This window comes from Thunnus maccoyii, chromosome 4, assembly GCF_910596095.1.
Source record: "Thunnus maccoyii chromosome 4, fThuMac1.1, whole genome shotgun sequence".
In the NCBI taxonomy this organism is placed as follows: domain Eukaryota; kingdom Metazoa; phylum Chordata; class Actinopteri; order Scombriformes; family Scombridae; genus Thunnus; species Thunnus maccoyii.
In genome coordinates this window covers 12861664-12879190 of record NC_056536.1, presented here as the reverse complement: position 1 = coordinate 12879190, position 17527 = coordinate 12861664, and the positions used below count along the sequence as shown (strand labels likewise).

Genomic DNA, 17527 nt, shown 5'->3' with positions numbered 1-17527 from the left:
GACCAAGCACACCTGTGAGCGCATGTGTTTGTGTGACAGTGTGTGCACATTATGTGCATGTGTGTCAAGTGTTTTCTGTTGTTGACACATACACCTGGGCTTACCTTATGCTCGTAAAGCCCCTTTGACAATACCTGTTAGAGGAAGACTTCAAAGGCAGTCAACAGTCAGATTTTAGAGTGAGGACTCAACAGTCTTTTATACATTTATCACCAGAGAAAGAACATCAGAGCACAGCAGCCTAGACTTTCATATTTTTCATCACACCTAGAAGGAAGTTGAAGACACTTGATATGCATGATTTAATGGGGACTGTTGCCACCAATTTGAAGCTGTATTTCTAGAAAGTAAACAAGTAAATAACCATTTGGCATTTTTTGTTTTGAGACCAACTGTCTCCTACATATGATGTGCTGTGCAGTGTATACCTGAGTTAGTCTATGTATAGATCCACACATCCATGCATGCATGCATCCTCATTTAACCTACAGTACACAGTTTGCATTAAATCTAGGACACTGACTTGTCCCTTTGCATGGAAACACATGAGATTTTCATATCCCTCTGTCTCCATTTTTGTGTCTCTATTAGTTATAAGTGTTAAAGTTTAAAACACAAAGCAGAGTTGTGGGGCAGGATCATGAGATAATTTAGCGTATGGTACAGGTGAATATAGCAAGAGACGATGATGAAAAGAAAAAAGAAAAGAGCAATTCAAGCACATGCATCTGTTGTATTCCATCTTTTTGTGAGAAATTGTTGGCGTTGATGTGTTTCATCTGACAAAGTTTTAGCAAATCATAATGTTAGTGGTGTTTTCTGCATCCAGAAGTGGACTGAGACAGTGAGGTTACAAACTAAACAAAAAAACTCTTCGGTTTGGATCTAAAACATTCATAGAGAACAGAGTTTAAATGAGTTTAAATAAACCATTTGTTCATGTCACTGATTCTTATTTCCATCTAGTATTAATGATTTATTTCAAGGCATCTAAAGTTTTGAAGTCTGCTGATTTAATGCTGTATCGATATACAATACTGGCTGGAGGGGGTCTGACCCTTGAACTCTTGTTCTTTAATTTGTTTTCAATTCTTGTCTCTCTCTTTCTCTCTCTCTTTTCTCTCGTTCTCCATCAGACCAGACAGTGTTTACTTAGTGCAGGCCTTCACAAGGTGTTTTGGAGCGTGTGTGTACATGTGCCCCGGCATTGCAGTCTATGTCCGGGCATGCCATAATTAGAACGTTGTACCATTTTTTGGGTTCCCATCCCTCTTTCCCTCTCTCCTTCTCTCCCCTCGGCTCAGTCTATCGTTTCTCTCTCTCCACACCAGTCCTCACCTTTGTCCTGGCTGTACATGTGTGTATGTGTGTGTGTATGTGTGTGTGTATGACAGAGAGTGTGTGGTGTGTCCACTGATGCACACCTCGCTTGAACTCTGGTTAGGCTATGGTCCCGCGCTCTCTTTGCTTTGCTGTATTTGGACATTTCTGACTGAAGAGTTGACAAATGAGACCAAAGCATTAGAGGATGTACTACGTGAAAAAGAAGGTAAAGATTCTGTTTTTTTCTGCTCTTAGAGTGATTGTATGTGCGACGCTGTGGCTTCTTTAGTGTGAACTTGCCATCAGTGTCTGTTATTTGACACACATATGTGGGCAGTATGGATATATCTGGGATTTTTTAAATGAATGATTGAGATTATTTCTTTTTTAATAGTTTTACATGGCGCTTGATTTCTCTTGTTGATTCACAATCAACTGGTGTCATATTTATTGGATATTGGACTTGTTGAAAGAAAGTAATTGTTTGATATTGATGAGCAGAAGGTGGACAGACTGTGTACTGCAGTTGGCTGTTTGTGTTTTCTGTCTTAAAGGGTTAGTTCAAGTAGTGTAACAGGGGATCAACAAATGAACATAAAAAATTACAGCAGCCTCAGCAGTTTTCTTCCTACAGTAGCTTATGAGTTTGTGTACAACTAGAAATGGGCCTCATAGGGTGCGTTAACTTTGACATGTGTGTCACCACACACACCTCAGAGCAAACGTATTCAAATCATGGAGAGGACGAGAGGGGAATGGCAGGCAATTAGGCAGAGCACAAATTACACCTGTGTTTTACAACTTGGCTCGTATAGCCCTGAGGAGGCTACTGTGGGGACCTCACTGCAGCCGCCACTCACTTACACTCACTCACTGACACACACACACACACATACATAAGTTTGTGTCCCAGCATGCTTGATAATTTTATAACCTAATCTCAGACCTTTTTTATATATATAAATCACACAAAAAGTGCACAGCGTTGATCATGGACATCCACATAGACAATTACACATGAACCCACACACACACGCAGCATGACACAGACTACTCGCAACTCTCCCTTCCCAGTGTAATCCGACCTCCCTCTAAGCCTCCAAGCCCCTGTCTCTCCAGCACCTCTACCTGTGTCCTCCCTCCGTCTCTCTCCTCCCTCTTCGCCTCCCTCATTCTCTTCCCTCTTCTTCTCTCCCCAGTCCCAGTACAACTTGCTGAGCAGCAGCATGGAGAGCCTGGGGAGCCGTGCAACGTCCGCCAGCCCCTACAGCTCCGAGAACGCCTCCTCGTCGGCCGTGCCCACCCCCTCGCCCTACTCCCAGCCCAACTCCACCTTCGAGGGCCTGTCGCCTGCACCGGCCATCCCCTCCAACACCGACTACCCCGGACCACACGCCTTCCAGGTGTCCTTCCAGCAATCCAGCACCGCCAAGTCTGCCACATGGACCGTGAGTACACACACTCTCTCTCGGCTTTGGCATGCAGTGTGTGCAAGTGTGTTTCTCTGTCTTTTTCTTTCTGCCTTTCTGGGTCCCAGTTTTACTGTCTAACTATCTTGCACACACATGAACATGCACACAAAGACACTCTTTCACACGCACACACTCACGTACACACCCCCACTCAAGCCAGCACATGTGCAGGCGTGTCGCATGCAAGAGAAAGTAGCGGATCATTCAGTGATTCATCTCTACTCGCCTCTTGTACTCTAATGTGATGAATGCAACAGGGAAGGTTTGGTATGAAAGTGGTTTGTTTTGTTTCTAAGATGAAGTAAGTGAGATTTTTACTTTTTTTTTGGAGTTTATGCTTATTTATTTACATTAAATGTCATGTAAATCCATCATGTATTGCATCACTACATTAGATATTAAATATTTTGGAAAGGCTGTTGTAGTATGCCAGTTTTTTCCCTGTTTGTCAGTGTTAATCCAGATATTACACTGTTGTTATTGTTGCCTGTTTTTTCTGTGATTTGTTTTGAACTTTTAGGACATGCCTCTTACTAAGAGGTCTTCCACATACCGAAAAGAAGCTTTTCTGAGTTGTTGACAATATAACACATTTACATATATTGTCAGTATAATAAACATAATGGTACAAAATAATTCTTGTTACTGCTACGGCTGTTTCTACCAATACACAGTAGCAGTAGTAGTAGAAGTAATACACTACTCAGAAGATACATTCTACCAAACCTGAATCTAGGAATTTAGGGAAACACTTCACCATACCTAAGGAATACACACACACACAGAACTACCTTGTGATGTGATGGTGGTGAGAGACAGGTGAAATGGGAGCTGTGTAATTTGTCATGACCCGATGAGAAGTCTCCTGCTGGAAAGGTGTCACCTCCGACTGTCACACAGTTGACCTCCCTGAAACAAGAGACACAAGAGACAAACTGCATTTCCTTCACTCAGTGTGTGTGTGTATGTGTGTGTGTGTGAGCACCCAGGCCTGTGAATGTCTCTGTGTTATCAACTGAGGGGTTCCTCCGTGGCTGTGTTTGCTGGAGGTAACCATGCGTGGTGGGCTCCTTTACTCAGTCCTTAGTGATGTAAGAGGATCCCTCTCTGGACATTAGAGCGGTGGTCTTTGACCTGCTGCTTTTCTTTCTCTGCCTCTTTCTTCCTCCGGTATTAACACACACTCATGGCTGTCACCTCTGGCGCCTAAAGTTTCGCCTTGTCTTCTCCTAAAATATGTCTGTCATCTCATTCCTCTCACTTCCATTGTCTGACTCAGGTCTTTCTCACAACCAAACCACATAGACAGAAACCAAGAAAAAACATTGACAAAAATTATTAGTGTGTTTTACCTGAGAATTTTTTTTTTGCAATGTAATGAAATCCTAAAATATGTCAGAGGCATGTTTCAGCCTGTTTTGTTTGTTGTGATACGTACTACTCTGCTCTTCACATAAACTTGCCTTACTCTCCCTGATATCCCAATGTTCCAAATATCTTGATTAAGTAAAAACATCAAATCAAAGAAGCATGATAATCCTCCAAACTGTTTAACTTTAAATTTAAGAGTGCCAGCCAACAGTTCCTCTTGTTCAGTCTCTTTATTCACAACACCAACCTGCAGTCCCATCTGGCCCTTTGCAGCAAAATTAAAACTCTTATCAGCTTTGGTTTGCATGGATAATAGTTTGAAAATGATCCCAAACAAAGAAGAAGGTTTTGAGTCTATATGCCTGAACAATTTAAGTTGTGGACGTTTTACGTTACCAGGAGAGGAGAGACAAAGGAGTTTTTGACTGGCACACGACTTAAGATACTGATGATGAGGCAGCAGAAAAAGAACTGTGAGGAAACCTGTGATTATTCAGATGCCTCGGCTGCCATTAAACAGGAGGGATTAGAATGAGAGAGAGAGACTGGGTGATTGCTCATGGCTTTTATGGAGTTTACTGTAATGCTTTCTTTTTATCTTGCAGGCCTGATTATAAGATTGGCAAACTATCAGAGGATGTATTTAAGTATTATTATACAGTTGCAACTGACGACGAGCTATTTTTTACAGTATGATAATGTGTGATTTTGTATGATACTATGATAACATTGATTGCATACAGATGTTAAAAAGTACAATACATACAGTGCATGCAATTGTCTTCATTTTTCACAAAACATTTTCTCAAAATACTAAAATTATGTAACAAAGTAATGCAGAGAAGAAAATGTTTCTTTACAATAAAAAAGAGAACCTGCAACTATTTAAAACCAAACCAAGGATATCAAGTGTACGTTAAGGTTTGCCTGGCTAGTTTTGAGCTCAGTGGCAAACAGCTTTGTGATAGCTCAGATCATTTCCGTGATTGTTTTGTAAGTGTTAGTTTTGAAAAGTAAAGAGATTATGGTCAAGCCCTTCGGAATGAATACTTTTCTGCCCATGTTAGGGGATTCCCCAAAAATAGGGATGCATGAGGATTTATGTGTGTGTCTAATGTTAATGCGCAAGTGTTCAGTAGAAAACCCAGGTTTGAACATGAAAAAAGGATGACTATGTGGACCAGACTGAGTCACCTTGGTTGAATGAAGGACTTAACAGGCTCTGGCGTTCTTGCTGATTTCTTGTAACCTCAGGCAGCGGGGAATGCCGAATGCCATAGGGGCATATTGACTATAATCAGTTACCTAGCCTCCCCCTTTCTCCACCCCTCTGCCTCCCACTAAGAGCGGGTGGCATGCAGTGCTTTTGGAGATTATGAGAAAGGTAGCTGCCTATTGCATCAAGCAGTTCTCATTAAATCCCCTCTTCTCAAGATGTCAACTGAATGACTGACGGGAAGTTAGATTTGTCTTTCAAGGCAGTCCACGCCATTCTGCTGCACCATTCAAAAGGAGAAGAGAAGAGAAGAGAAGAGAAGAGAAGAAAAGAGAATGAAAAAATCCCTTTTCTCCTAATCTATCATAGTGTTTCCACATACAGTAAGTCCATCCAAGCCCATGTTAAGCTAGTCTGGTAATCTTCCAGTCCCCCTCCTGTCTCGTCAAGACACCATGCATTAGTGATAATAGCTCTGAAACTCTGAGCTGAAGATGATTCCTTGGCTTGGAAGCAGGCAAGCGTCACCGCGGCTGGAAATGAGATCTAACACCTCAGCCTTGTCAAATAATAAGACCTCTTTCCATACACTCAGACTTTAGTTTATGTGTATGTGTATGTGTGTGTGTATGTGCGTGCGCGTGTACAGTATGTGTCAGGAGTGGGAGGGAGTGTGATGCAGTGGGGTTGCAGGCTCGAGCATGCACTGAACGGCGGCTTGTCAGAAGCTGCTCTTCCCAGCTATTAGTCTCTCTCCGTTAGAACACAGGTCCCAACATGCCCTGCACAATGCATCTTTCCCTTCCTTTCCATGCATCATCCGCGGCCACATCACCGTTGGCCTTCCTGCCGAGCATCGGATTTGAGAAAACACACTCAATAAGGAAGGTTTTTCACACGTGTTTGGGTGCTCGGATATTTTTTATCAACAGTAACAAGCAAGTTCGTGTACTTGCTCATGATTACGTGAGTTTGTGTGATTCAGATCAATGTGCTGCAAATGCAAACGATTTTTATAGTCTCTTAGAGAATGAAGTGCTTAAATAAAACATTGTCCAGTATCAACATTGGTCAGGAAATGATCTGGATTATGGGATATCATCAATCCGGGAAACTAATATATTAAACATTTTCTCTGTTCTGCTGTGTGTCCCTTAACACTCTGTGTAATTCTATGTTTATGCCATCCCGTCCAGAAGACTGAACTTTTACAATCTCAATGGGCTGTGCCAGTACTGTAAATGCACCCTTGAGTATATGGTGAATAGCAATCAATATGAATCTATTCAACTTACTCTTACTACTCAGAGTATGTCATCTGTCAGTAGGTTGGATGGATGAAATCATTATTTAGTAACTCAAGTAAGTAACTCAAATAAAGAAGAAAAAAGGGAATTCTTCCAATTTATTGCAATTGCAGGCAAAAATGTTTGATAAAAACCTTCGATTTGAACAACACAATTATTTCAGATCTTTATCTACAGAGAGCCAAGTTTAGCTATTGTCAAAAAAAACATCACTCTCTAAAGATCATTACATCTTTCATTTTTTCTCAATGTCTCATGTCAAAGAAAGTGTGGGAGATTCTTGATTAATTTGAGTCCTATATAGTAACTATAGCCTGTATTGAAAGCCAGTATAGACTGTGTGAATGTGCACAGTGTGGAGACTGTATGTCGGCTTTGTGTGCCCGTGTGTGTGCGTAAATGTATTCGATATTTGGACAGTTAAGCGAATTTGCGGCGGGCATGCTGTTGCTTGTGGATATGGATGACGATCTGGCAATTATCACCCTGTCTCCAGAAGCCTGTTAGGACCTGCCTCCAATGGTCCACCGTGTAGAGGCAGGAGGATGGATGGATGGATGGATGGATGGATGGATTCAATATCAGTAACACTGGGTTTGCAATGAAAAGTAAATCACATTTCAGGAGGAATTGCTGGATGTTCCTATTCTGCATAACAGCACACTTAATTAAATATACAGTATACATGAGCTCAAAAAATTTTCATCAGATTTCGGTTAGACCATGAGTCAAGGATTTTTATTTCCTCTTCTCACTCATCTTGACATTTTTCTCTTAAATTAAATAATCCCTTTAGTCGTGTTTATTCTCTTACCATTTTTTTCATCTGCCTCCAAATCCAATCATCCTTCCCTATGTCCTGAGATGAAGTCCAGTTTATCCGTCACTCAGCATCTCTTGTCTGTACAGGAAGATACACATCAGACGATGCAGTTGATTTTTTTTTTTTATAAATGCTGCACTTCACTGCTGACAGTGACACATGGAGGTGAACTCACATATTCGTGCGTATGTGTGCATGTCTATGTGTTGTTGGTGCATGTACGCACCAGTTTGCATGGTGGACGAGTCGAGACGTCTCCCATGGCATCTGCACCCCGGAAGACTGAAAACACAAAAAGTAATTTATGAGATTTTTTATGTGCTCTGAGATGTTTAAAACTAATATCACCAAACCACTGATCCCCACGGTTCCCACAACTTATCAAGAGATCTTTTTTTGTGGATAAAAGGAACTAACTTTTTTTGCAACGGTCACTTTTAAGAATAGGCCAAAAGGATTATAGAAGTGGAATTTCAGACCACGACTGACCTCCTGTAAGACAGAATTTAAAAAAAAAAAAGTTAGTCATGGCCATAAACCATAAAACCAAATCAGCTGGCAACATCTTGGCTATAAGTATCTGCATATATAATATTGTTATTTTTCGAGTGTGGGTAAAAGTGTTCTAAGTAAAGGTTTGAATCTATTTGTGTGACAGGACACAGACTTGTCTAAGCCGTTGTCATCTGGCATTAGTCTCTACTTCAAAGTTGTTTCTTAGTAAGCCTGCAGAAAAAGCAGGTTTTTTTGTCTTTGTAACTGACTAATTAGGTCACAGGACCCATTTATATTGTTTAATATGAACAATATTTCTTTGTCAAAGTTACATTATTACGTAATAATGCATAATTCTGCAAAAATCCAATCACCCACCAGCATGACTGGACATCACTGGCTCCTTTCATTGATGCTGTCTGCTAACATTAAATCACAATCTTCAATGTTCCTCTTTTCACATGCTAAATGAGTTAATATTCTTTCTGCTGTGATCATGTTGGAAAGTAAACCAATGGATCTTTTTTCAAGATGTGATAGTTTCAACGGGAAAAGTCCCCAGGAAGACGTTTGTCTGGCTGTTGCATCTCAGGAAAATTATTTATTCATGGTATGGACGGGCTGTTGAGACTTGTCAGGGACAGCTAGGTGGGAAAAGGTAATGTTGTGTACAGGTATTTTCATTGCCCTTAAGGGAGTGCTCATGGCTAAGGGTGTGTGTGTGTGTGTGTGTGTAGGGGGGGGGTTGTGTGTGGTTGTAAGGGGCTTTAGTAACGGTGTCAAAACAAGGAATCCAAGCAGTTGTTGGTGTGGGAATGACTCTTTCCCAGCCGTCATTGGGACAGCAGCTCTCTGGGTGGGAGAGTCAAATCCGAGTCTGGATGATCAGTGAACTGAAAAAGTTGTTAGAAAAAGTTATTACATGTATGTTAAGTTAAAGAAAAATCTTAACCTTGACATTATAAGTCACGGTGAGGTGGGATGGAACTCAAAGATCCATAATGGATAAGTAATTTGCAATTAAGATCCAAGAGTGAGAGGGGAGAGATGGGTTAAGAAATAAAAGCCACAGTCACACAGACACAGTCTCTTTTGAAAGAACAGTGATCAATGTTGAGAAGGGGAATTTAGGGTATGCATGATGTGACTTCAAGGGTTAAAGTTGTGCAGCAGCAATGTAGGGGACTTTCAAAAGACATAAAAAAAACAATGGTTGAAATTGAAGCAACAGAGGCCGAGATATCCTGATTTTTAGCCCCCTTTATGAGTCAAGCTCCAAAAACACCAACAGGATCCTACATTTCCCATGGTGCAACTGAATAGTGTCTTTCATTAGACCTTCATGCTTCTCTTGCCTTTCTTTCAAATCTCACACCTCCAGTTTGTAAACCAAGCACTCTGTTAAACATTTTAAGTTTCAAGCCAAACTGAGATGACCCAGGTGACAAAATCAAGGTTGTTTTTTGAAACTTTTTTGACAGCTTCTCCAAAACCACAGGACACATTATACAACTGTTTTCATAGGCTGAGTAGAACAACTGAGTAGAAGAGTAAACTGTAAAATCGGTGGAGTTCTACAGATGGTGGATATATATGCTTCCAAGATAACATGTTAGTTTATGTTGTGACATAGATACAAAAGAAAAGAAGGTTTGATACATGGCTAACAGATCCAGTGAATCCGCTTCCCTGGTTCAGATAGTTAATACCAGGATTTGGGGTTTAAATCAAATGCTAAAAACCTCAAAAGATATTGACTGAGTCATTTTTCTCATATGGCAGAATTACAGCTATTAAACTGAATATACTGTATTTATGCCATAGGGTGCGCTGTTGCATTTGTATTCAGGCCCATTGTAGCAAGTCCACACAGGACAACTGTCTCCTCAGTTTTTTTTTTTTCTGGAAGGTCCCAGTTTGATATCCACCGGGAAGATTTTTGAGATTTTGTGATTGTGTCAGGGCATGTTAAGGCTTTTCCATCCCTTGTCCCAGTGTCTTTCCATGTATCTAAACAGGAATTTACACACATACATGCACGTGCGTGTATGCATGTGCATGTTTAAATGCCTTTAAACTCAGGAATCAGTTTACCTGTTTAACTGAATGATTTAAAATGATCTTACATTCATTTTGTGTTGAGCTGCATGGTACACAAACATAGACACAGCCATTTTTTCCAATATGACCTTTTTAACTTCCACATGTCACCTGCCAGGTGCAGCATCTTATTACTACCCACAAACTGAGTCTTCAAGATAATAATAATTTATTCATTCTAATAACACAGTAATTACCTTTACAACACAGACTTAAATCTACTGCTGACTGTTTTACAGTCATGTATTTTCCCTTCCCTTTCCTTTAATACTCCCTTTCCTAGAATAAAACAATTTGTTCTCCAGATTTTATGTGATAATTACAATGTCCCATCTCTTTATTTGTTCACTTTGTCTGTTGATAGATAACTTAATACCTCAAATGACATGAAATTCATTTTGAAACAACACTTCCACCTCTTGAAATATTTTTTAGGCTGTGATGTCGGCGGTAGCAAAATCTTTGAGATTAACATGTTCACTGCCACTTTTTTTCCCTCCGTAGGTTAATTATAAATATTATAAATCTCCTGGAAAACTCTTTAATTGTTGGCTTTAATTTTTACTTTTTCTCAGAAACGTACATGCACACAGCACACACAAAATTGCCTTTTCTAAGTTCAGATCACTAATTAGAGATGGCCCTGTGTGTGTTGTTTTCCCAATCAGTATTCTCCGTTGCTGAAGAAGCTCTACTGTCAGATTGCCAAGACCTGTCCAATCCAGATCAAGCTGTCCTCCTCTCCTCCACATGGCAGCATCATCAGAGCCATGCCCGTCTACAAGAAGGCGGAGCACGTCACAGAAGTGGTCAAACGCTGCCCCAACCACGAACTAGGACGAGACTTTAATGATGGTATTATAAAATAAGATACGTAATTCATTAATCACAACACATACTGGTAAGTGTGATGCTTTGACTCAGATCAACTAACTGGACCTTTCCATTCTCTCTTCAGGCCAAGTAGCTCCAGCCAGTCACCTGATCCGAGTGGAGGGGAATAACCTCAGTCAATATGTGGATGATCCTGTCACAGGCCGGCAGAGTGTCTTCGTGCCCTATGAGGCTCCACAGGTTGGTGGTTCATCAGCGACTGTGCATCACAGAGATACACATTGTATTGTATTAGGACTGGACTCATGACTTCAACTTTAAACATCAGCAACTATAGCAAACAGTAACTGTCCCAAAAAAAGGGGTATTGAGCCTTTCATCTCTCCAATGAGATGTGGATTTTGTAAATGTTTGCACATCTAAATATCTGAAATATGTCAGTAAACAGTAAATTTTTGGTGAAGTACATCATAGAAAGCTCATATCTAAATAAAGATGTCGGGCACGTCCAAACAAGCACAAGAGTGAGAAATCAAAATGTCTGTGATTGCACCTGAGGTTAATGAACCACAAGCATGTCCCCCTAATGCACTGCAACACTGCCCTCTAGTGGTGGATTGGTAACATGTGCTGTAAAATGGGAGTTTTGCTTGTGTGACAATGTGCAGATTGAAATGAATTGTTTTAGCCATAAAAAATGAAATGCCCTGTTAAGAGTCAAATAGACTAAAACCGATCAAACTCCCGTCATCCCTCAGCATCCACTTATTAGTGGGATTCATTATTGTGTGTTGCAGGTGGGGACCGAGTTTACCACCATCCTGTATAACTTCATGTGCAACAGCAGCTGTGTGGGCGGCATGAACAGGAGACCCATCCTCATCATCATTACTTTGGAAACCAGGGAGTAAGTCAAAAATTCATAAGTCATGCAAGTGGACAGCCCAAAAATGGTGCTTCTTTTGACATTAGCAAGCAATTCTTAGCTCTTTTTCACTTTATTTTAATTCTTAGTGGCACTGGGTACTTGGATAAATGTTTTGTCAGTAAATACTGGCACATGATCAATTTACAAAATGACCAGCCAGAGTTCAATGTGAAGTATGGAACATGCTACTATATACTCTATACACATTTAATATTCAGCACTATTTATTGTGATAATGTAATTTTTAGCATCAATAGTGTGTAGTGTGAGACTATTTGGTGCATTGATCCACCAAGCTAAAGTAACACCAAATAGTAAAGACATGTCTGATCAATACTTGGACTTAATTAGGAATGTTAGAGAACCTACATTTCAACTCCCGCCTTGATGAGAATATTTTCTATATCCAACCATCTCTGCAGTGGTCAAGTGTTGGGAAGAAGGTCATTTGAAGGTCGGATATGTGCATGTCCTGGCCGAGACCGCAAAGCAGATGAGGACCACTTCAGGGAACAACAGGCCCTGAATGACAATGTGGCCAAAAATGGCAGCGCCAACAAGCGCAGTAAGTTGAATTAAACTGAATGACATGTACATGCTAACTCCACATTTACTGATCTAGTGACTTTTCATATATTTGTCTTGTGGTCTAGCTGCTGGTTTACATCATGGTTGGTTGTTGGTCCTCAGAAAGAATGAGATTGTGAAATGTGTTAGAAACCTGTCATTCTGTGACTATGATTCTGTTTCTGTCATTTATAGACTTTAAACAGAGCCCACCAAATATTCCCAGCCCAAACATTAACACGAGGAAGAGGCGGCATGGAGATGAGGAGATTTACTATATTCCTGTGAGAGCCTTTCACACACTTATTATTTTATGTGAAAATATTCTTAAAAGTATAATAAGTCATGAATTAAAGATGTTTTAGATTTGATGAGTCATTATTCCTTAACTAATCAATTTCATGTAACGTGTTGTGTTTGTCTGTAGGTTCGTGGTCGGGAGAACTTTGAGCTGCTGATGAAGATTAAAGACAGTTTGGAGCTCGTGGAGCTGGTGCCACAGCCACTGGTGGACTCCTACAGGCAACAAACACAACAGCAGCTGCTGCAGAGACCGTGAGTCACTCCAACGCACACATATACACAAACACACGGATACTTGCTGGTATACACACATACAGTACTGTTCATAATTGTGTGTGACTGAATTTGATCAACCCAAACACATGTGTCTGTCATATTTACTCACACACACATTCCTCTAACCATTTAACTCTTTTCTCTAGGAGCCACATAGCATCTCCCTCTTCTTACTCTCCACTGTCCAACATGAAGCTTCATACCCACGGAGGCCTCAGCAAAACACCCTCAGTCAACCAGCTGGTGGGGCAGCAGCCCCAGCAACACCCCACTGCCCCCACCACCATGGCTCATATGGGTGAGCGTTTATACAGTATGTGTGATTTACATATACCAAATTAAATGTACTCATAAGTAACATGTTTCAATAAATTTGTTATAAAGTTCTTATATCAGAAAGTATTGATGCTAAGAGAGCCTATTTATGCCATTTTCGTATAGTGCTATTTTGCTGCTCATTATTCTACTTGATCACACCTTCCTTTCTCACAGGCCCCAACATGCTCAACAGCCACCACATGCAGCCTAATGGTGATATGAATGGTGGCCACAGCAGTCAGACTATAGTGTCTGCTTCCCACTGCAGCCCGCCCCCTCCGTATAACCCTGACCCCAACCTTGTCAGGTACCTCACTCTCCAATGACACTCCTTCTTAATTGCCTTGAAAAAAGGCCAGCAGACAATTAGATGCACTTGATGGATTAAATATGAATGGGTGCCATGCTGATGTCAAAACAGCTACTTTGTTTGGCTATGTTCGTACAAATGTGGTCAAACTGTTCCCTTTTGCGGTAAATGTGTCATACAGTCAGTTTGATTTGATTATGGCTGCTGTGTAAAGGCTTTGCAAATGCATCACAAATCTCCTAGCAACCATGGCTGGTGCCATAAAGATAAAGAAGTCCACTGGAGAATTGGCTGCATGGAAATAATGTCTATCTATGTGACAACTTAACTGGAAAAAAGAGAGATACCTGGAAATGTTGCGTTATGGGAGTAAGTTAATTCACTAAAAGTGAAAAGTGTGTTTTGGTATGTTTGTTTCTAAATTTTGGACACCGTGAGATAAAAACTGTTTGTCCTTAATAGTACGAGTGACTATGTCTATGCACTAAAAGTGTCTCCTACTAGTTATATATTCTACATGTCTCAATCAAATGTGTTGATCCGCTCCCATTCAAAAACAGCACATTAATCACGTCTATTTACTCTACTCATACAGCTAAGCTGCTCAAGAGTTATAGACCTCCACTATGGCTGCCAGAGGGTTTGTTATGTCATGCAAAAGCCCCAACTGTGTGTCAAACAGTTACATCTAAAATCAGTCACACTGTGTATACAATACACTACAGCCAGTTTTCTTCAAAAGAAATTTCCATTGTTTATGTTCCAAGTTCTATTTAATTTAAAACTTTTTTTTTCATATTTTTTTAAGATAATGTGTCAATGCAGTCATTTTAATACTTGGACTTTGCTTTTTCAATTTTAAGACTTTTGATACAGAAGATTTTGTCCATCTCTTTGGTTTCTAGATTGTTATGTTTATTGTACAGTTAAATTGTACAGATAGCTTCTTTTTTGGTTACACTGTATGTTGCTAAAACTTTAACATTTCATGTATTTATAATAAAGGTTCTTCACCAAAGCAAGAATGGCCTTATGAATCATTAATATAAATGCATGTTTTATGATTACTTCCACTGCATCTATCAAGATGTATAGTTTCTGTCCACTTGAGGCTAGATCTGTGCCCTAAATCTTTATAACACTCAATATTAAAATAAACTAATTATAGCTTGATTAGATAGTGAGGTAATGATGTAGAATGAGGGGCATTTCTATACAATTCTGTATAAAAATAATGCTGACCATGACTATCAGGTTAGAATGTTTTCCTGCAGTTTTCATCAGTGTTGATGAAGTTGATTTTTATATTTTAGTCCTGCTTTTGGCTGTGTTGCTGTGGTGTAATGTCAGTCTAAGCAGCCATGCTTTTCTCTCCATACAGTTTTCTAACCAGTCTGGGCTGTCAGAACTTCATTGACTACTTCACCTCCCAAGGCCTCCAAACTATCTACCATCTCCAGACTCTCTCCATGGAGGTAACTGCTCCATTCCTGCACTCACAATCTGAAAGTAAAAATAATAATTACAACAACAAATTTTATGTGTATAGAGCTTCATAGAAAACAAAGGAAAGGAGTAAAAAGAAAAAAATACAAACAATAGTGAATATAAGAAGGTTAGAAAATAAAATAATTAAACAATAAAGGCAAAAATGTCCCACATCTTTGACGATGTTCCTAGTTTCATTGGAGTTTTAGACCACTAGTGATGTTGTAGAGCAATGTCTTGATGAGCAGGCCTCATATTTTGTATCTACCAGCAACTTGCTGCACTCTGATTATTATCTGTCTTTTTCCCTAGTTTTCTCCTACATTCTGATGCTTTTCCAATGTCTAACTTTGTGCCTTTACCAGGATTTAGGTGCACTGAAGATACCAGAGCAGTCCCGCATCGCCATCTGGCGAGGTCTGCAGGACATGAAACAAGGTGCTTCCCTCCAACTGCCTGCTTCTTCTCATCACCATGACTATCATGGCCAACAGCTCCTACGCTCCAGCGGCAACATGGCTGCCTCTGCGATGGCAGCCATTGGGGCTGCCGGCGGGGAACTGCAACGTCAGCGCGTCATGGAGGCTGTGCACTTTCGTGTCCGCCACACAATTACCATTCCCAACAGGTCAGGTGTTGTTGGGGCGTCAGGGATGGCAGCAGCTACTGATGAGTGGACTGACTTTGGTTTCGACATGCCTGACTGCAAGGTGTCACGTAACAAACACTCCATCAAGGAGGAGTTCATGGAAAGCGATGTTCACTGAGCCCAAAAAGAATCTATGGACTGTTTTGCCAATATTATTGTCAGCAACAGCCTATTACAGAGTAGTACCATGTGTATAGGGTCTTTAAATATGCCTTTAGATGTTGCTGTCATATTTCAGTCAGTGATTTTGTAGAGAATCAAGTTCCATTTTGAATGTGGGACATTTTCAGTGTGTTAATGCACATTCCTGTGCAGTCTTTATTTCATGCTTGAACAGTTGTTCAACCCAGGAGATTGAACATGAAATGACACAAAAGGACATCTTAAGTCTACATAGCAAATACCACTGCATTGTCAAGGCAATGCTAAACACACATGGTCTGGACAATACTTTTTGGAACTCTGATAAGTGTATGTTAAAGGAGAGAAATTTTAATGATTAACAGGATGTTGTTTGTTTGCACTGTGCAATAAATCATGCCAATTCTTCTTTTACAGCATCCGCTTACATTCATGGTGTAGCAATTGCACAATTGCACAAATGTCACAATCACTTCGCAACTTGCTAGTTTCAATTTGTGTTTGGATACACAAAATTAGTTCTAAGCCGACGTATTTATTTTTCTTTCAGTTTCCCTTTACTTGTACAAATGTATATATTGTATCTTGTAAATGTTTTGGACTAGATGTGGTTGAAAAGGGGCATTTAGACTCAGAATGGTGTATCTGCTGTTTGAACCAAATGCATAGAATTGAGTGGTAGAGAGAAGGCCCAGCCACAAGAACATTAGTAATGTATATTTTAATGGTTATGATGCCCTTATCATTTCATTGTTAAAAAAATATTTAATGGGCTTTGGTATTAATGATGTATATTCATGAAAACTCCAAATGGAAATCAAAATCAATATGTAATATCAAAAGTTAGACATTGCATCCACAGATTTTTTGTTAAGTCCTAGATAATACTGTATTGATTCTTGTATAAAAAGACATTGCAAAACAGTTGAGAAACAAAAGGTCAAAAACAGTATTATATCTTAATAGCAGGGATTTAATCAGGATTGTGAATAGTAAATTAAAAATGGTATCCCTGTTTAGCAAGATACTAGACAAGTCAGTAGCATTTTTGTCCTTCTTTGTGTATTTTGAACAACCTTGCAGGGCAAGGTCCTCATATATTGATTATAACTAGATGTGTAACCTACCTAGTATCTATCTTTATGGCACTTGTTTGTGGATATTTTGATAGCAACATTCCAGTTTAATTTCATTGCCATCCAGCATGATTAACCATGGTGCAATTCTAGTAATGGTGTCAAAATTGTTTGTAGTAAGTACTTGACACTAATTGGTACCTGACTTGCAGCCATTTTCTCTTTAAAGGCCCTCTTACTTACAAACACACATTTTCACCCACCAACTGGTCAAAGACAGAGCACTTTAATGCTTTAAAAGTGAAATAATTTAGGGTTATTTGTGCTTATGATCAGTATTATACATTACCACAATGTAAATAGAAATTGTGCTTTGTTTTGATATTCCTGGTAAGTTTTTTTTTTTTTTTAAGATTATTAAGATGTGTACCTATGCAACTATTGCTGTTCATCAATGTTCATTAGTTTCTGAGGTTGTTAAGTTCAGTGTTTTTCTTATAAATCATGGATATTAAAATATTTGCCTTGTT

The 17527-nt window shown here is 39.8% G+C and overlaps 1 protein-coding gene and 1 long non-coding RNA gene across 9 annotated transcripts in view; one reads left to right on the top strand and one right to left on the bottom strand.

Annotated features, from left to right (window-relative positions):
• The window catches only part of tp73 (tumor protein p73), a 25825-nt gene extending 8298 nt beyond the window's left edge, over positions 1 to 17527 (top strand). For 5 of the 8 annotated variants that reach the window (XM_042408465.1, XM_042408464.1, XM_042408463.1 and 2 more), the window contains 11 exons: positions 2523 to 2771; positions 10776 to 10962; positions 11066 to 11181; positions 11739 to 11848; positions 12292 to 12434; positions 12632 to 12720; positions 12864 to 12991; positions 13162 to 13328; positions 13508 to 13640; positions 15025 to 15118; positions 15497 to 17527. In XM_042408465.1, coding sequence (XP_042264399.1) covers positions 2523 to 2771; positions 10776 to 10962; positions 11066 to 11181; positions 11739 to 11848; positions 12292 to 12434; positions 12632 to 12720; positions 12864 to 12991; positions 13162 to 13328; positions 13508 to 13640; positions 15025 to 15118; positions 15497 to 15898 — 1818 coding nt within the window. In that variant the 3' untranslated portion in view covers positions 15899 to 17527. Of the gene's footprint in view, positions 1 to 1254; positions 1550 to 2522; positions 2772 to 10775; positions 10963 to 11065; positions 11182 to 11738; positions 11849 to 12291; positions 12435 to 12631; positions 12721 to 12863; positions 12992 to 13161; positions 13329 to 13507; positions 13641 to 15024; positions 15119 to 15496 lie in introns of those variants that run through there. The other 3 variants (XM_042408466.1, XM_042408468.1, XM_042408462.1) reach the window with 3 other exon arrangements.
• LOC121895394 lies at positions 3394 to 8058 on the bottom strand. The gene is made up of 4 exons (XR_006095765.1): positions 7930 to 8058; positions 7739 to 7794; positions 7504 to 7590; positions 3394 to 3704 (listed from the first exon to the last, which is right to left on the bottom strand). It is a non-coding gene; the product is annotated as an uncharacterized LOC121895394 (long non-coding RNA).